At 41.2% G+C, this 20,860-nt stretch overlaps 2 protein-coding genes across 5 annotated transcripts in view; both read left to right on the top strand.

Annotated features, from left to right (window-relative positions):
• The window catches only part of LOC130563195 (mucin-17-like), a 55,258-nt gene extending 40,569 nt beyond the window's left edge, over positions 1-14,689 (top strand). For both annotated transcript variants that reach the window (XM_057348623.1, XM_057348622.1), the window contains exons 16-17: positions 9,396-9,878; positions 9,986-14,689. In XM_057348623.1, coding sequence (XP_057204606.1) covers positions 9,396-9,878; positions 9,986-14,674 — 5,172 coding nt within the window. In that variant the 3' untranslated portion in view covers positions 14,675-14,689. The remainder of the gene's footprint in view (positions 1-9,395; positions 9,879-9,985) is intronic.
• A 10-nt stretch (positions 14,690-14,699) lies between these two features.
• LOC130563196 (protein piccolo-like) overlaps positions 14,700-20,860 on the top strand; it is a 33,520-nt gene continuing 27,359 nt past the window's right edge. For all 3 annotated transcript variants that reach the window (XM_057348626.1, XM_057348625.1, XM_057348624.1), the window contains exons 1-3: positions 14,700-16,076; positions 16,416-18,106; positions 18,551-20,681. In XM_057348626.1, the coding sequence (XP_057204609.1) occupies positions 14,942-16,076; positions 16,416-18,106; positions 18,551-20,681 (4,957 nt within the window). In that variant the 5' untranslated portion in view covers positions 14,700-14,941. The remainder of the gene's footprint in view (positions 16,077-16,415; positions 18,107-18,550; positions 20,682-20,860) is intronic.

Genomic DNA, 20,860 nt, shown 5'->3' with positions numbered 1-20,860 from the left:
TTTGTCTTTGTTATTAAATGTCATGTTAACCCCTTAACCGCTGTCTGCACCTGGGTCCTCTGTTCTTGTCTCACCACACCTGAGATCCGTGACAGCTGGACTAATTTAATACTATTAACCTTATAAAGTCATATAACCTGACCTGCCTTCCAGAGAACATTGTCCATTTATTTGTTTATTATGCTTAATAAACAAATCGGAGATGAGTTTTATTTTTTTCTTGCGAAGGTATGCAAGCACCATTTAGAACAGATTTGTTTTTTACATCATTAATCTTCAGCAGAAACTTTGTTCTCTTAATCTTTGACCTGTGCTTGTTGACGGTGTCTTAATTTACATTCATGCATTTGACAATTTTATCCAAAGTTGAAAGTGCATTCAAGTTATACATTTAATCAAACCCACAACTTTTTACGCTACTGGCACAATGCTACATGAACACTTAAAGGAGTAGTTCACCTTAAAGGCGGGGTGTCTGATTTCCGAATTACACTTGTTTAGACAAAGTCGGGCCGAGTACCAAAACAACCTTGTAGCCAATCAGCAGTAAGGTGCACAGTGCACAGGACGGACATTAGTCGAGCCAACAGCGGCTAAGAGAAATCGGACACCCCGCCTTTAAAAATGAAAATTCTCTCATCATTTACTCACGCTCTTTCAAACCTCTATGAATTTCTTTCTTCCGCAGAACACAAAAGAAGATTAATTTTGAAGGTGAACTACTCCTTTAATGTCTTAGTGACGTTTATAAATCATACGCAACCTAATGCATGAGATTGCCCCACCACAAATGCTGCAGAAATCACAGACAGCTGCAGGAAAATATATTTAATGTTCAGAAATACAGACAGGCAACTGTTGCCGAGTCCAAAGGAGAGCTTGAGACAGTGGGTGTATAAATAGTCTGAGACGAGACAGAAAGAGGTAGGTGTACCTAACCTTTTTTTCCTTCTCTAGCTGCTTTTAAAGCCGAGAGCTTTCTGAATGCCCCTAGCAGCGTGCACCTGCATGTTTTGCTCTTTCAACAGTCAAATGAACATCACTGAGGCAGAAACAAAGCCTCCTCCTTGTATGGAAACAGGGAAATATTTCTGTAGAACCTGTAAATAAAGCCACATTTAATTTGAACTAGAAGCAAGGACGAATTTGGACAGAGACAGAGGTAGACATGAATAAGATATTATTTAAAAACATCCCAGTTCTCTGCTCTGTGTCACTGCAGTGGGCGGTACGGGTTGGCCGTGTGCCATCGGTGGCGAGCACTCTGCTTATTACAGATTAGTAGGTCAAGATTCTCTATTATCATTGGGCCTGATTTATTAAGACTGTACCACTGCGGGGGTGGTTGAAAGCTCACTATATTAGCCAGCAACAACCCTTGCCAAAGGCAGCTGCCAGGAATCAATATGGTGTCAGACAAAGCTCTGCAATGCCGGGGAGGCACGACACCTCTAATATATAACTTTGGCTATAAAATAATCTGCTCTCAAATGCAGATCTGTTCCCGCTTTGTAGCGCGGGCAGGATGACAAAGGAAAACAAATCCCTGCTGATGCTTACCATGAAGTGGTTTTATTTCACCTGGAAGGTGATGTGAGAGATTTACGAATTTTATGCAAACTCTGTGGGAAATATGCTTTTAGTATAGTTTGGCTAATTTGAACAGCTGGAGCTCGGAACACTGTTAGTATGCATTCACATGCATGCATGCTCATTTTAGGGTGTTTTGCGTGTGGAATACAAAGTGTTATTATCCTAATGGGTTCTGGCATTGCAAATTTGCTGCCCTTAGCAAATGAACGACAGGGATTGAGCTCAAGTTGCTCTTAAGGAAAATGCGAATGCAATGGGCCGTAACAGGTTGCAGTAGATCTAGCATTATTCGCATTCTCTCGAATACTGACATTTATGGATTTGGCAGACGCTTTTGTTAAAAGCAACTTTCAGTGCATTCAATCATATACCTTTTTATTAGAATGTGGGTTTTTATTTAGTACAGTTGCTAAACTAACAAATAAACAGACTTCACCTGACCTGGGTGTTCCGCCGCACCTTGGTAGCAATGAATTCATGAAATGAAAACATACGAGACAATTTAGTAAAAACTCAATCTCCAAGTCTGTCCTGTGAATTAGTACCAACCATCGCCCCAAAAGAAAAGCTACAGTGTTTCTCACCTATAAAACAGGAAGATTTCATTAAATTTATTGCAACATCTAAACCTACAACATGCTTATTAGACCCCATACCAACTAAATTATTAAAAGAGTTACTACCTGTTGCAATTGAGCCCATTTATAACATTATCAACTCGTCAATTAATCTACGCCATGTCCAAGGACCCTTTAAGATGGCCGTCATTAAGACTTTTATCAAGACCACAAGGAACTAGGAAACTATAGACCGATTTCAAAACTCTCTTACCTGACTAAAATACTAGAAAAAGTTGTGTCCCCTCAGTTGTGCTCTTTTTTACAAAAGAATGAAAAATTTCAGTCAGACTTTAGACCGCATCATAGTACTGAAACTGTGCTTGTTAAAATTACAAACGACCTGCTTATAGCATCAGATAAAGGTAACATCTCACTTATAGTCCTGCTTGACCTTAGTGCTGCGTTCGATACTGTAGACCATAACATACTGTACTTTAGATCGCTTACACAATTATACCGGTATTCAGGGACAGGCACTACAATGGTTCAGATCTTACTTATCAGACAGACATCAATTTGTCCATTTAAATGGGGAATCATCAAATCTAACGCAAGTAAATTATGGATTACCTCAGGGATCGGTTTTAGGACCCATGCTATTCTCCATATACATGCTGCCCCTTGGAAACATTATTAAAAAACATGGAATTAGCTTCCACTGTTGTGAAGATATTATATCTACATCTTATGTATACATGTATATAACACTACCTCTACTTACTAAATTATCCATTTGCACAAGTGTACATACAATATGTTATTCTACTATATACTACCCTGTACAATGTCTCTTATATGTTATTATCCCCCATTTTCTGTAAAATAGTCTTTATTTTATATATGCACAATTTAGAATCTTTTAGACTGTAAATCGTATTATATTGTATTGTCATTGTGTTGAATGTCTGTACTAGAAGCTCCAACACCAAAGAATATTCCTTGTGTGTGCAAGCACACTTGGCAATAAAGCTCTTCTGATTCTGATTCTGATTCTGAAGATGATACTCAGCTATATATCTCATCAAGACCAGATGATTCCTTCCAGCTATCCAAATTGGCAGAGTGCATCGAAGATATAAAACATTGGATGACTAGTAATTTCCTCCTTTTAAATTGTAATAAAACAGAAATATTACTAATCAGACCAAAGACACGTAAAAAGATTATTTCGGATTATAACCTGCAAATTGAAGGCTGCACTGTTACTCCAACAAATACAGTTAAAGACCTAGGCGTTATACAGCAACCTGTCATTTAGAAATAACATCTCAAATGTCACAAAACAGCCTTCTTCCACCTTAGAAATGTTGCCAAATTACGAAATATTTTATGTGTTGCTGACGCAGAGAAGCTTACTCATGCATTTGTGACCTCAAGACTTGACTACTGTAATGCACTGCTTTAGTGGTTGTCCTGCATCACCAATAAACAAACTACACTTAGTTCAGAATGCAGCTGCCAGAGTTCTAACCAGGTCCAGAAAATGCGATCACATAACCCCAATGTTATCAACCCTTCACTGGTTACCCATTAAGTGTCGTATTGACTTTAAAGTTCTTTTAATCACTTATAAAGCCCTAAACGGTTTAGCCCTTACCTACTTAACAGAGCTTCTATCACATTACAACCCATGACGCTCTCTAAGATCTCAAAACACCTAGAATAACTAAATCCACCAAAGGGAGCTTTCTCATACATGGCACCTAAACTCTAGAATAGCCTTCCCGATACTATTCGAGGGTCAGACACTCTCCAAATTTTAATCTAGATTAAAGACACATCTTTTCAGCCAAGCTTTCACTTGGCTGAACCACTGGGAGACTGCATTTATGAGATATTATTTACTAAAATGATCTTGCTTGTTCTATAAATACCATGCACTGTGCTGTGTTTTACCTTATTTTGTGTTTTTCTTATTTTCTCCTGTAAAGCGGCTTTGGAACAATGCACATTGTGAAAAGCGCTATATAAATAAAATTGAATTGAATTGAATTGTGTTGTGTTGTGTTCCTAGTTGATCGCGCTTCATTGTTTTGTTGTATTCTTATTGTGTCTCTTATCACCAGAGAGCTGGTGTTTTTTTTTGTTCTTGGGTTAATCACAGAAAACAATGGCCCATACGAGACCTCTCTCCAGGCATGCTGGTTTGTGCCGCTTGTCTGTAATTTAATAGGACTTGCGTGGCGGGCGGCCAGGCTCAGCTGATTCACAACCAGCTGTGGAGGGCACAGAGATACATTTATGCAACAGGAAATACAAGCTAATGATACGGTTTTCTTTCTTTTTCAATTCTCAAATAAGGTTGTCACTGTATATTATTGTCACGCGATGTTTTTTGTTTATTTATTTTTTATCGTAATAGATATTGTGATATCTTTCATCATCGAGAATTCCGGGTAGTGAAAAGCTGATATCGTGACAGCAATAGTAGTCAACTGTTTGACTTAAAATCCATGACCAAGAAGCATCCAGTTCAGCTTTTTGTTGTTTTATAATATTGCTGGTTGTACTTGTCATTCCAGTCATGTACTAACACTGTGAGGTGGGAAGCGGTGATATTGGGTAATGTACCATGTTTTACATCCCACATTCTTGTGAAGCTCAGAAAACAGCAGGTGATGAAACAGACAGCAGAATATTTTTGCTGCGCATGTCGTGTTGGCTGTGCTAACTATCTGTGACCAGTCTTGAAATTGAGGTGTCAAGTAAAATGATGTTAGCGAGGTTTCTGCTTTTGTTCTGAAGTGAAGCATAATTCTCCTGTTTATTAGTGACTGAAGGATCAATTCTGCTTAACAGTTGCCACTTTAACCCAAAGTCGTTCAATGCAAAAGCTTAATCATGAATCATTCATTCTGTCTTATTCATGAGTCAACCGCAATCCAGCTCGACTAGATGCTAATTCACTGAAGCATCGCTTTGCTGTATTTCAGTATTGTAATCGTGTGTTAAGTCATTCTTGTCAATGCATATTTGCCTACTCTCTCTGTGCAAATGACGATGCTTATAGGAGAATGTCCTTGTATTCGCAAAAATCTGTGGAATTGTTGTTTTATTACAGCCCAATGGTGGTCTGCATGTAGTTTTGCTTTACTTTAGAGATGTTTATGTAGATTTTCTAGTGGTTCTTGCAGTAGTAATTTATCAAATGATTGGGAAAGGATGACAAGCATTACATCTTTCTGGACATATCCAGTTGTGAAATGTAGTCGTGAGTTTTAGAACTGAATTAAATGTGTGCTTTGCAGCTGTGGAGCGATTCTGTACGGTTTCAGTAAAATAAACTACATCATGATAGTCCTTCGCCATCAATATCCTAAAACCAGCCTGCAATTTGGGGAATTATACAGTGCAAATTGCATTTAGCACTGATTTCTTTTTAGGGTGTGTGTGTGTGTGTGTGCGTGCGTGTGTGTGTGTGTGTGTGTGTGTGTGCGTGTGTGTGTGTGTGTGTGTGTGTGCGTGCATCTGATTTGCATAATTCCTTTAGTGAATTGTGTGCTGAAACTTTGCAGACAGCATGTGAATAAACAACACTATCAGCTGGCGCAGTTTATTTATAGTGAAGTGCATCCCACTCTTTAGCTGTTTCTTATTAGTCCTAAACCTTCTTTTTCCATATTGTCAAATGAGAAACTAGCAATATACAAGCCAGAAGAATTTGACCCCCCCCAGTTATTTTTAACCCCAAGTAAACAGAATCCTGGGTTATCTGTTTCACATTTCACATTGCTTATAATTTACCAGGGGTTAAGAGATACCCATGGGTATTCATACCCTGATTGTACATCACTAAACCTAACATTCTTGCGTCAACAGTCATGATTGGATAAATACTGCAGCGTCAAACTGACTAAATAAATATAGTGCGTGGTCCCTTTAAATAACCGAATACCTGGTTGTTCCGCATCCGGGAAAAGATGACGCCTCGCAAATCCTTTTTGGCTGTTTTAAGCCTCCTAAGACGTTACGTGTCATTCTACCCCCGCTTCCTTTCACAATGCCCATGTTTGCACCGCAATACGGGGTTAACCCTGCAAAAGCGGTGCTAACCCTGCTTCGGAGCAGGGTTTCATAACCCCGGGTAAAATGCGGGGATAACCCGCTTCAAAATTACAAGTGTGAAACATTTGTTTACCCGGGGTTTAAAGCGAGGTTTAGAATGAAGAGAACCCGGGGTTAAGCGCAGTGTGAAAAGGCCTTATTTGTTATTTGGGAAGTTGACATTGACGTTTCTGTTTAAATGGTTGATCTCATATAATTGATCTTGGAGTGCGACGTCTTTCCTTGACTGGTCTTTGTAGAATGAATGAAATCACTGTGGCATACAGTTAGTGATCTGAATCGTGAAAGTACATTTCTGTTATTGCTAGGAAACATTTAGATATGCAAAGGAAGATTTCTGCAAATGTCAAAAATATATTTGGCAGCGTTTTGAGGCGCAAAACCTAGTTGTAACCTGAAAGCCATGTTTCTGACACTTGAAAATCACCATATGCTGTCATTACAAGTGGTGTTATTTTCTTCCTGCTTTTCAAAATCAACACACATTTGAGCTTAAACCATTTAGCACTTTTAGTGACGACTTTTGTGATATTTTCCCTTCTTTTATTCTTTAAAAACTGCATGTGGTGCGTAGCATTATTTTATGTACGGTGATCAACACTCATTGACTACGTACAGTCTTGACAAAAAGCTGTGATGAGAACATTCTTTAAGAATGTCATACATGCTATAGAAGATGATTGGTTCTTATTGTTAATTCATGTTCTGATTGGTCTACGCTTTGGTGTTGTTGTGATTAAAATCAGGCTTCTCCTCATTTGCATATGTATGAGACTGAGTCAAGATTGTGATAAGAGGTGATTATTGCACATTTAAGTGAACCCACAACCAGTTTGAGATGGTGGCAGTGTTGAAAGGAGCTTGTTTTTGGTCATGCCATGGATGTGTTTATCTTGTTGCCAAATGTACATTTATGCATATAAAAGAACCTCATATCCAAAGTGGCTCAAGGTATCAAGGTTTCATGTGTGTGTTTTCTGAGAATCAGCACTGTTGGTAAATACAGTTGCAGACTGATTTTCTCTTGTATATTATATTTGTATTAGTTTCATGTGCACTGGATATCTAATTTCTCCTTATTAGGAGAACCTTGTGCCATACGAAGCCTTGAGTGCTTTTCTGAATACATAAACTCTCCTCTAAGCTGTTGTCTCACCAATCTGACTACATTACTACAATTAATGTACACATTAACGCTCAAGTTCAAAAGAACTGCTAAGCTTTCCACTTTAAGATTAAGAGTACGTTTACATGATAAAAAACAGAAACGTTTTTCCTTTGCGTTTTTGAAAGGTTTCACGTACACGTGCACTTTGAGACCCGTTTTCAAAAGTTTTATGTTTTCAGTCCCCCAAAACACCGTTTTTGTGTAAATGAACAGCCAAAACGCATAAAAAGTTTTCAGTTTTTAGTTGAGAACGGTCTCGTGTAAATGGCCTCTCAGTCTTTTTTCTTTGTTTTTATCTAGTTTTACTAACATTCATTTAACTGCAAAGTCAACAGTTTAGGCGTAAATAGTAGGTTTCCTTTATAGGCAGCTTCTAAAGCAGCACCCTAACTGATGTGTGACTCATTTAGTTTAGCACACACATTAGGCTCCAGATCCACCGAGGCGCTTTTATGCGGCTGAAAACGCTGATTGCACTTGAACAGCATTTTTTTCAAGCGGAGGTGCATTGGTTACTAGAATACACTGAGCATGAAAAAAACGCTGAGCGTCGGCGCTGAGCCTGCGGAAAACGCCAGCTGCTGGCGCTTTCAAAAACGTGGCGTTTCCATTGAAAACAATTGAAAACTCAGCATGACAGCTAATAGTTCTGTTAATACTTCTTATTATCGATTAGAAGGATGTGTATGTTGTTGCACAGAAAGAAAAGTAGACAGCCTACTAGGTTTTGGAACAAAAATGCTCAGAAAAAAACTGATGATAGAATCTCATGTGGTTTCCGTGGTGACAGTTAGTACTGACCTGGTCAAATCCTTGTTCTTTACTGTAGTCTTGGATTTTGTTGTAATTTAGGTATCCTGAAGATGGAAGATCTTCTCATCTACCACACTGATTTATCCTTATCATCAGTGCTTACACATCTCATCTATTATGTAACTACATCTGGTTTATTTGCACTAGTAAAGCTGGTAAAATAACCTTTTAACGCATCTGTTTTTAATTTCAATCATTAGTGGAATAGACAGAGAGAGAGAGAATTCTAAGATTCAGTATACATTTTACTTTTTTGAATTGGCTGTGCTGGAAAGAAGATCAGTCTTGGGACTTGTCTTTCCATTTCTTTCCCTTTAGAATGCATTTACATATCCCCTGCTTTTAAAATAATTTGACTTTAAATTACAATTTCTAAGAAAATCTTGAGCCTGTAATCACAGCTTTGTGAATAAGCTTTTGAGTGTGAATGAAATACTCAGGGATAGTTATATCATAAAGAACAGTGCTCAAGTCAGACCATGTGCCTATTAATTGTTTGGTTCGTTTGCGTCATTGGGTGTGAGAATCCAAGATAAAACCCTGTTAGGACAGAGTGTGTGGGTGTTTGCTTCTGCGTATTTGTGTATGTATGTGTTGGAGTCATATTTTATAATTTACTCAGTGTGAGCAGTTTTTTATTGTTTAAAAGATCATATTTAGAGCCTCAGTTGCACATCCATTGTGATGCTGCAGGGTCAGAGACAGGTGTTTTATGGCAAGTGCTGCTTGCCAGAATTAAGATAAAGGAGCTGCTGTAAAATTGCTGGGGACAGTGCATTTATTTGTGCATTTATCCTCAGACATGTACTTGTCTCTAGCTATGTTTTTGTAAATTACATGCGGTTTGCCCTCATTTTGTTTGATGCTCATTTGTTCATATTTTATATAACAAAATAATAGTATTGATTATAAAATTAAAAAATAAATCATTCAATGTACCACTTCAACAATAAGTGCTGTAAAAATTATTAAGGTTATTGATGAGATACGATTCCACACTTTGTTTGTTCAGTGTAAATCCTTCAGGTTGCTTAATGCATATGTATTTTGAAAATGTGCAAAAAAATATAATGACGAGGATAACTATTATGCCATTATCGTCTTTTAAAAATTATTTAATTTTTTTGTTTTTGCAGGCTGAATGGTTGTGTTTGAATTGTCAAACACAGAGAGCTCTAGCTGGACAACTTGGAGACATGGGGAAAATGCCTGTATCCTCCCCTGCATCCGTAAAAGCCGAGCCAACAGTCACCCCCAAAACAGAAATATCCAAGCCCCCTGCTCCAAAACCATCACCTGAAAAGCATGTAGAGGAGGTGCAAACTGCTAGTACTGATGTAAAGACAATAGTGACCACGTCAGCTGTGCCTGCAGCTTCTTTTACTTCTACTAATGCTGCTTCTACGGTCACTCATATATCTGTTGCCCCAGTCTCCATTGATGATGATGATAAAGTAAAGGTGGACAGAGCTCTCAAGGATATGCTGGGAACAGCTGTAGATGAAAGGGATTTGACGGCACCAATACCAGCTGTAGAGTCTCGGAGATATGTTATTACTGCTGCTGAGGTTTTGAAAGAAACAGACAAAAACATTGAAGCTGTTGACGATATAGTAAAGGTAGAGCATCACATACGAATTATTGAGGTTTTAAGTTTTTTCATTTGAATTAAATACATACATTTTTGTGTTGTATTATGTTGTACTAAATAGTTTTTTTATTATAGGTGAAAAAGGTTACAGCACCTCATCCAGCTGCCATAGTAGAACAAAAGGACAATGTTGTGATACAAATGGACACCAGTCTTCCTGAAATTAGTCAGCTAGCTAATGTAGACACCTTAAAGGTTGCAGATATTAAAGACCAACAAGGACAAGACATCTTATCAAGAGCAGCAGAATCATACAGCTCAGCTGAGGAGGAGCTTAAAGAGATACACAGAGTTAGTGAAATGTCCATGAAAGAAGCCAACACAAAACTCTTCCATGTCAAAGCGCCGGATACCATAAAACAACACCGTGAGGACAGCAGCGGGAGTGAATCCTCCCCTCAGATACAGATAAGAAGAGTAAGGCCAGCTTCCTCCAGCAGTGAGGAATACATTTCTGGAGATGATGAAGAATTCATACGAAGACAACTAATGCACATGGGTGCAGATGAGAACTTGGTACCATCCGATGAGGAAAACCAAATAGAAGGGAAAGAACTAGAAGCACAGCAAGAGACCATAGAGGTTGAACCAGAAGATGCAAAGAAGCCCAAACGGGTACTAAAGAAGCTTTCTGTACAGCCAGAGAAGTGGATTGATAATAGTCTTTATTCTCATGATAGAGAGAATCAATATGCACAAGTCATCCCTGTCTCAGAAGCTTTACAGGAATGCAGAGTGGAAATAGATGTGTCAGATGACAATGAAAAGATCACAACTACTGTCTCCCCAGTTAGACAGATCACAGAGGAGTATGAGAGTTTAATTGAGGATTCGTCCAAAGGTGATGGGTCTTCCAGTGTGCAGGTGTCCAGCATCACGCCAGGAAGTGCTTCACCTACTTCTGTGTCCTCTATTGATGAAGACAGTGATAGTAGCCCAAGTCATAAAAAGGCAAAAGTAGAGAGTAAGCAACAAAGAAAGGCCAAACACAGACAACAGGGCCAGGCCCTTCCCACCATAGAAGACTCATCTGAGGAGGATAAGGTACGTAAGGAAAATGATGAGCTGAAGGAGGAGGCTGGAGATGGTGATCAGCAGCTGTCAAGAAAGGTCACCAAAAAATCGAAGAAGGAAAGAGATGATTTTGCAATTCAAAGGAGACGTGATCAAGCCAAAAAGTTAAGGCAAACTTCAGAGCTGGAGGAACACAAGTCCTCATTTTTCTCTGACTTCTCACCAAGTATTGAATCTGAACCAGAGAGTGACCAAAGAGAATACAGAACGTTATCATCTGAAACACACGAGGGATGTGATGTCACAGTAAAGCCGTTAAAGAGTGCAGAAGAGGCATATGACGAAATGATGCAGAAAGCACAGGAATACAAAACATTTGACAAACGTACACCTCCTGATATTGAGCCACTATATGGAGGTATGTTAATAGAGGACTATGCTTATGACACCTTAGTTGAGGAACATGAACAGGCAGTAACATCTTTTAGTATGGTTACACATGAGCATGGTTTTGGAAAGGTGGCTGAGAGCGAGTCTGTAAGAATACTTATGACACAAGAGGAGGCTTATGAGGAAATGATGCACAAAAAGAGGGATGCTTTCCAAAGAGAACAGGAGCCTAAGGAAATGGATGCATCTTTCTTGCAACTTGATGTCAGTGATACTTGTTATGTGGATATTTCTGGAAATTATGCACATACTGCAGATAAAACTGAAAAGCCGCTGTTGCAAGCTGAGGATGCCTATGACGAGCTATTAAAGAAACAAAAAGATGTTTTAACACCAGGAACAAGTCCAACCCAGTCATCTCCGGTATCTCCAGCCTCTCCTCTATCTGTGTCGGAGTCATCTTATGATTCCCCCGAGGTGATATTTATCCCTTCAAGTGGGGAAGAAGACATTGCAACCGAACCTATTGAATGCATTTTGGAACCTTACATTACAGAATCAACATCTACTCAAGATGTAATGAAAGCCTTGTTTCCTATTCCTGATTTAAAAATCACCCAGTGTTCTTCTGGTGAAGAGGAAGTTGATGAGGAAGACAGTTATTCACAAGAAACAACATCACAAGAGTCCACAGATGTTCAACAAGGTGAAGAAATCCTTAAAGAAATTGCAGAACCAAAATCATCAGAAGAGTCATTGGAGGCTGATCCAATTTCTGTCCTTTGTGAAATTCCTTCTTCCAAACATGTTGCAGAAACTGCTGGAACTCTTCCAGTTCAGGATTCGACAATATCTCCACCAACATCTCCAGGCCTTTCATCTCCAGATTCATATATAGAAGCAGCAGTGGCACCATCCTCCTCTCCTGGTTCTGATCAGACATCTGAACCAACTACTCCAGCAAGCCCCAGTGTTGTTGATGATTCTACAGTTATAATTCATATGCCAGAATTAGTGTCTGAGCAAGCCACAGCACATCCAGGTCCTGTGACTAGTCCTTATGTTTCCTCCACACAGATGATTGAATCCCCTTCGGCAGTCACTCCATCCTCACCCCATGTCTTAGTAAATGCTCCTACTCCTTCTGAAGTTCCTGTTTCAAAGCGAATATTAGGAACTGCTCCCAAATCATCAGTTATATTCAAACCTACGCAGAAAACAATCCACACTGAAACTCCAGATCATACTGTGGATTCAGCTCCTCAAGATTTAGTTGAAAAACCATTGGCTTTTGAAATGCATGAACCAACTCCAGATGCAAAATCATCCACAATAGAGAAACAAATAGTTGCACAAGTGGCTGTTCCACAAATTGATCAAGAGACAACTCAAATTTCAAGCCAGACAGTATCTGTAGCAAATTCTATCATACTTTCCACTGTTGCTGCACCTGTTATTCAATCACAGGAGACTTCTGTTGTTGTTCAGATGCCAAGTCTGGTTACAGCTCATCCTCAGTCTGTACCTCCAGTACGTCCTATAGCCTATGCCCCGGTTCCACCTACAATATCATTAAATCAGGTGCCTATTACTCTCCCAACAATGGTATCAGCATCAATACCAGCAAATGTTGTCTCTATGGACCATGAGGAGACACCTCATCCACCAACCAGTATTTCCATGGATCAGAGTACAAAGGAAACCCAACTAGAATTGGCACCCACATCTGGCAAAACCTCACCTGTTGTACCTCCAGAGCCTACTGCTGCAAAGACAGTCTCTGTTGTTTCTCCTACTGTTACTACTATAGTTGCTTTTGCAGCTATACCCTCCCAACCAGTTCAGCCAATGTTGGTACAAACTCACTCAGTGGTGGGGGAAATACAGCAGAAACCTGTACCAGAATCTGCTACTGTTTCTCCATTGCAATCAGTTTCACAAATGATTTCTCCTGCTGTGCAGACACAGCAAGGTCAAGTTGTCATCATGCTCCCGAATTTTGAAAATGTGTCTCTGATTAACCAGACAGCTCAAGCATCCTCAGTGGCTGTTAAAACAACTATTGGTGATGGTAGAAGTCACCCTGTTGTTGTTAGTGTTTCTCCTTTACCTTGTGCAGCCACTGTTCCATCTTTATCAAGTGCTGTCACTGATTCAGCAGTTCCTCTCACTGTTACAAAACCTCATATAATGGCCGTCTCTCAGGAAAGAACAGATAAACCAGTGATTGAATTTCCACCACCACCTTCAGTTTCACCACCCGAACTGCCCTATAGCACAGTGCCCAAAGTTGACTTTAATCAACTTATGACTGTTTGCACTTCTTCATCAGTTATAGCAACTCCTGAACCCCCTTCATGTGTGCCCAGCATGACTGTTAAACCAGCCATAACCCCACCACACAAATCACCACCTCCTGTTCCTCCCAAGCCATTCTGTATTCCACCAGGACTGGTATTCAATCACAGATCAAGAGAAAGCGTGAAACCACCAGTTAGCCCTGAACCAGTAGCTGTTCAAGCGGTTCGTGCTGCAACTTTACCAAGAACAAGAGAACCCCCAAAAGCACTGTCATTAAGTTTGACTGCCCCTGTTGAGAGCAAGTATGGTGCTTCGTCACCAAAATCACCTCTGTCACCTAGATTTGCCAGAACACTTGAAACATACGTGGTGATAACATTACCCTCAGAGCCAGGCTCACCTGTGCAGAGCATTACAACTCAAGCCCCGATGCGCAGATCATCACTGCCAACTCCAAGGCAGCAGGTTCTATGTGATGCTCAAAGAGTTTTTGCAACGGCTTACGTGGATGCTCCTGTGATGGCAATTTCTGCTCAAACCGTAGCAGCGCCACCAAAGTTTACCTCAACTATAGCAGCACCACCTCTAGTGATGGCTCCTGAAACTGCACCAGTCACCAAGGAGATTTCAGTAGATTCAGCACCAAGTGTAATAGCTCCTTGTATGACTGTTCCAGTGCCAGCAGTTTCTGCTGTTCAAACATTGTTTTCAGAACCACTTGTAATAGCATCACCAGAAGTAGCACAGGCTTTGACTGTTGTTCCATGTGTCACAACAGACAATAAAATGCATTCTCCATCTGTACTGTCTACAGCAACATATGATTCAGCGCCAGCTGTAATCGTTCCACCTGCAGTGATTGCAGCAGCCCCACATGTTGCCATTGAACCAACAGCAACAGCGTACACCACACCTTCTATGGTTTCTGCTATCCCCATGGCTTCAGAACCATTACAAACATCAATACCATCAGAGAAGGAGGTCACTGTAGCGTCTGAATTTATTGCACAGCAGACAGTGAGTGAGGTACGGCAGGACCCTGAGACACATCAAAGGTAAACAACATATCCTGCACCAATAACAATAACCCAGATTCCAATTCCAACTCAAAATGTAGGCATTCATAGTTTGGATGTAGAGGAAGTATTAATTGTCTCTGCTACAGAAAAGGCATTAAATGGATTGGGTCCATCATCAGTTCCAATAGCACAACTTCAGGAGCAGCGAAAACAAGAAACCCAAACAGTGTCCACTGCAGCTGCATCAACACCGATCACATTTACCCAATTTACAAAATCAATTGAGAGTCAAGAAGTCATATCAAGCATGAGCCAAGTCTACTCCGCAATCTCCAAAACTGAGCAGCACCCTGAGAAATTGCCTAGTCTTGTAACTCAAGTTGTTACTACTGAAGTGCAAAGAACTACCACTGTGTCAGTTGTTCAGGAGAGGGTACCGGTTGAGCCCATGCCTGAACCCAAGAGTGCCGCTGTCACAGTTCAACAAGAAGTACATCCAAAACCCAAACAGAATGGAAGAATACACTACCCTGGTGATGTTATAGATCTCACAACATTCAAAATCAATGTTACAATGACTGACCAAGGAATGGATCTGACAGCGCCAGATTCAAGTCAGTCATCTTTATCAAGTGAATCAATTGACAAGCGACAGGCTACTACTGTGCAACCAGCGATAGTGAATCTTAGTGCTGAAATAATCCCCTCTACAACGCTCTCTGTTGTAACAGATAGTATAACAATTGTAACTTGCACAGCTACCATTTCCTACAATAACAATAGCATAGTTGAGAAGCCACTGGACCTGGGAAATGCCACCTCAGTGCCTCTTCCACTTACCACATACAACCCTTTTGAGCCACTCGCACAGATAGTGTATAGACCTGTAAGTCCTCAACCCAAACCTACAACCGGTGAAGAGATCCCTATTAACCTTTCATACAGAGGTGTTGCGATCACAGCCGTTCCTCTAATGCCTGTTACAGTATCCCCGGTGAGCTTCACAAATGGCACTGCTAGTACAACAATACATATAGAACCATCAGCAGTTGGACCTGTAGACCTCACCACTTCTAAGCCAATGAAAACTATGGTTGCTTTGTCTTCGTCTTCTGGGGTGGTCACAACTATTGTGGAGGATGATGTTACTCCAGTGGATCTCACGTTGGGAGGGCGAGCTGTTTGTTGTGATGTCATTTACAAGCTTCCTTTCACAGGGAGCTGCAGAACACAGCCGCCAGTGACCACTCAATCTGATGTCCCATCTGGCATCAAAGAAGATCAGATTGTCATTGAAGATCTCAGCACCATGAAGGGTTTGGTATCGGAAAGTCATTTCAAGGAGACCGAACTCTTTGGTTATGAGAGGATGAATGGATTCACCTATCAAAATGGGGCATCCGAAGGGGCTATTGATTTGACATCATCTAAATTTTCAGCAGGTATGGCACTAAACATTAATGTCCTTAAATGTTTAGTTTTTTTATTAAGAGCTTATTGGTTCCCTGTTTTATTGTTTACTCTCCGAATTACTTAGTTTTCATTAATGTTTCTGTTCTTGTTTTTTTTTAAACAGATGCATGCATTTGCCTCCGTGTTGTCCCTCAGTGTTTTGGCTTTGCATCCTGCTAATCTGATGACACTGACAAGATCTTTGCATGCCGTTTGGTTTCAGTTTCATAATTTATTAGTTATTACTGCATGGCTTCAAAATACACTGGAAAAGCAACTGTTCATTTCAACACTGATCATGCTGTTGATTCTTTTTTTTCATCAAACAGATGAAGCCTTAGACTACTCAAAGAAAGGCACTTTGCCATTTACTGGGCTCACGACTGCTCAACATTCTACAGTAACGTCATTTGGTGTCAATAATTTGCTAAGAACATCAAATGGCATTGTTTACTCATCTGTATCAGCCCCTGCCCCATCCACGTATGCCATTACCACTCAACCAGGTTCAATATTTAACACAACGTGCAATAGTCTCCCTGATTCCATTCCGTTTACAGGACTTGAAAATCAGCCTGCTCCATATGGCTTTGTACCGACCACAGATATATCAAAGGATATTCTACCATCTGCATTAGCCAGTCTCCTTCCCTCACTGACTGCCTTCCCTGAGCTCTACTCTGATGCTACTCTTGAGGCAATAGCAGCCTCTTTAGATACACTGGTATCTCCAAATTTCCCTGACTTGGATGACAGCAAGAGCCTGCAGTACAAGGCTGAACATGAGTTTCTACAGCTAGAGAAGTTGAAGCAGCTGTGTCTTGCTGAAGAGCTTGAATGGGAAAGACAAGAAATACAGCGCTACCGAGAGCAAGAGCAGTTTGTTGTTCAGAAAGAACTGCAGGAGCTTCAGAACATGAAGCAACAGCTCCTCATGCAACAAGAGGAGGAACGCAAAGCCCATCTGATTCTCCAACAAGAAACGTTTGAACAGCAGCAGCTTCAGTTGGAGCAAATCCACAGGTTACAGCAACAACTCCAGCAACAACTAGAAGAGCAAAAGATATATCCCTATGGGTTTGGACCAAATGAATCCCCACCTACCAGCTCAGACATTATACTTGAGTCTAAATATTCTGGAGATAATGGACAGTACTGGCCAGTGAAGGATGACAACTCCATGTCATCTGCAGTGACCGTTCATGACACTACACCAGGTCAAAACTGGCTGACCACCACCTCTGGTGCTTTTACTCAGTATGGTTTAAACATTCCTGTGTCAGTAGGTGCTCAGACAAAGGAGCAAATGCAGTTGTCTACAAACCTGCCAGACACAGCTAAACTAGATCAGAATGTAGATTTCAGTGGCAAGAAATTGATTGAAAGTGGTGTTCAAACAGATGATGAAGATGCAGTTGAGAGGATTGCTCCTGGTAGAAGGAGAAGAAGTAAGAGAAGTGTAGATAGCTGTGTCCAAACTGATGATGAGGATCAGGATGAATGGGACGTTCCTGTTCGGAGCAGACGCAGGTCCCGTTCCAGTAGATACACTGATGGAGAGAAGGGTAAAAGCTCAAAGGTGTCAAGTATTGCGATTCAGACTGTAGCAGAGATTTCAGTTCAAACAGAGCATTCAGGGACTATCAGGAGATCTCCTGTTCGAGCTCAGGTGGACACTAAGGTAGATTTACACAGAGATGGCCTAACAGAAAGCGACTCGGATATAACATCAGAAAAAGATAAAAGACGTCCAGCTTCCACTGAAATAAGTGTTAGCACACACCTGACAGCTGATGATGTTGGAGCCTCAATAGTTACCAAATCTCCAAAGGTGTTATGCTCCCTGCATTCTCCAGTATCCCCTGGGAAGAGCTCACAGAAGATGCTGACTGTTGAATCATCGAGGCATCCGAGTAGCTCAAGATCACTACGTGGCTCACAGCGATCGCTGTCTGACCCCAAGTCTCTCAGTCCAACGACTGAGGACAGAATGATGTACCAGTACTCAGACACCTACTCAGTAAGCACTGCACTTTATAAAAATACAGATTATTTTTAATGTATCATTCCCTGTTATTTTACTTACATTACATTTAAAGTTAAACACCCCTTCTAATGAACAGGTTCGACTAATTTTGTCATTACTGTGAGCACAAATCTTCATGCTATTCTAGAGAATTGTGTGCTTCTAGTTTTATAGGAACAGTTTGGCCAGGGCCCTTTTCTATTCCATCATGACAATGCCCCTGTGCACAATGCAAGGTTCAATAAGAAATGATTGATTTAGTCTACTGTGGAAGAACAATAAAATTGACTTCAATTGCAATTACTGCAATAGATAAACATGTTTATTAGAAGAAGGTGTCTCAATACTTTTGTATATACAGTATAGTGCATATTGTGTTGGAAGTAACATGTATATCTGTTGCTTGTTTTTCTTTGCATTTCTGTTTTTAATCAACAGAGCAAGGGTTCACAGAGCGGTACACCAGTTGGCAGTCAGAAAAAAGTCAAACGCACGCTACCTCATCCACCGCCGGAAGAAGATACCCTCCTTGGCCTTTCTGGGTACTCCACTGCCTCTGCCAGAAGACGAATGTGTAGGAACACCACATTGGCCCGGGCCAAAATCCTGCAAGACATAGACAAAGAGCTGAATTTGGTTGAACGTGAGTCCTCAAAACTCCGCAAAATACAGGCAGAGCTTGATGAGGAGGAGAAAGAGATAGATGCTAAATTGAGGTATCTGGAGATGGGTATAAATCGAAGAAAAGAGGCTTTACTTAAAGAGAGAGAGAAGAGAGAGAGAGCCTACTTGCAAGGAGTGGCAGAGGAGCGAGACTACATGTCAGATAGTGAGGTCAGCAACATCAGAGAGGCACGAGGTAATGGTCATGGGCTAGAACGGCCACGGACTGCCCCACAGTCTGACTTTGACCAGTTCATCCCACCGCAGACTGAGGCCGATTCTCAGTATGCTACCCTCCCCAGCCCATATTCCCATTATCAGTATGCATCGCAAAGCCAAACACCAGGTCAATATCCTCAGCAGACGTTATACCAACAGTCCCTTTACCATCAGCAGGTGTCCCCATACCAATCTATCTACTCATCTGTGCCCTCACTCACTCAGCAGGCCCAGCAGACTTGCTATGACCATTCCTCACTCCTTCTGATGCAACAGAAGCCTCGACAGGCTACTTTGTCTGACTTAGAACCAAATATTACGACAAACTATGAGGTGGTACGCAACCAGCCCCTCCTAATTGTCCCTACGTCCACAGAGAGTGCCTATGGAGTTTCCCATCTCGGAGGTAAATACAGTAACCTTGACCTGAGGATGGGGCTAGAGGAGAGGGCCAGCATGGCCAGCAGCCCCATGTCCAGCATATCAGCCGAGTCCTTCTACGCAGACCTGGATCACCATAATGCCAGAAACTATGTCCTGATTGATGACATCGGAGAACTCACCAAGGGAACCTCAGGCCTCTGTTCAAGCTTCAGTATCGCTGATAAGGATATTAGTAAAGCTGACCGCTTGCTCCGGACTGCTGACGTTCGTCGAACGGCAGATGTGGCGGATTTCCTCGGCCCTCTTCCGGCAGCTTCCAGACTGCATTCGTATGGTAAGGCAGAAGAGGATTCCATGGAGGAGCCGTATGAATTGAAGATGTTGCAACAGCAAATTAAGCAGGAGTTCAGGAGAGGGACAGACAGTCTCGAGCAGCTCACGGGCCTGCCTCACTACCTCCACTCTGACACCAGTTTTAGACATTTCCCTAAAGCTGAGAAATATAGCATAGGAAGACTAACGTTAGAAAAACAAGCTGCCAAGCAACTCCCAGCCTCGGTTCTCCACCAGAAACAGCTGAAGAATAAAAAAGCATTCATAGACCCAAAAATTACTAAGTTTTCACCCATTCAGGAGAGCAGGGACCTTGAGCTTGACTACTGCAGGCTTTTGGCTTCTGCCAGCTCTTCTGTTGGTGGACTGTCTGCCAGGGCAAGACTCCTTCAAGATGAAATCGCATTTGGTCTCCGAAAGAATCTAGCTGAACAACAGAAATATCTGGTTTCAGCACATGGTGCTAACCTGGCTCAGTCACTCAACTTTGGCAACCTAGGACCAACCATAAGGTCATCCCTTCATGAAGATGGTACATACCCAAGTGGAAGTCATTCAAGACCCTCCTCTAGGCCTTCTTCTGTATATGGACTGGACCTGTCTATCAAAAGAGACCTCTCAAATTCCTCGCTACATCTGAAAACAGAATGTGAGGATAGCCACTTTGGATCAGCTAGGGCTAAACCAACAAGTCTGCCTATTAGTCAGAGCAGAGGCAGAATTCCCATCGTTGCACAAAATTCTGAAGAGGAGAGTCCACTGAGCCCCGTTGGACAACCTATGGGAATGGCCAGAGCATCTGCGGGTCCACTTCCACCCATCTCGGCAGACTCCCGGGACCAGTTTGGGTCCAGTCACTCTCTTCCAGAAGTCCAGCAGCACATGAGAGAGGAATCCAGGACATGTGGATATGAACGAGAAATTGCTTTTATAAAGGATGACCTTCAAGGGGCCATGTCAGATAGTGAAGGTAAATTTGTTCTAAGATCTGTTATCTTCAGTCACAACTAAATGTGTGTGCGTGTGTGTGTGTGTAACTCAAATTTCCTATACTTTTTTCTTCTTTTGTTCTATTTTTCAATGTTTTGTTTAATTTAAATGCACTTTAAAGCTGTTATATTTGCATGAAGTCATCATCCTTTAAATTTT

Source organism: Triplophysa rosa, linkage group LG12 (assembly GCF_024868665.1).
Source record: "Triplophysa rosa linkage group LG12, Trosa_1v2, whole genome shotgun sequence".
NCBI classification, from domain to species: Eukaryota; Metazoa; Chordata; class Actinopteri; order Cypriniformes; family Nemacheilidae; genus Triplophysa; species Triplophysa rosa.
This window is presented reverse-complemented; position numbering and strand designations above follow the sequence as displayed.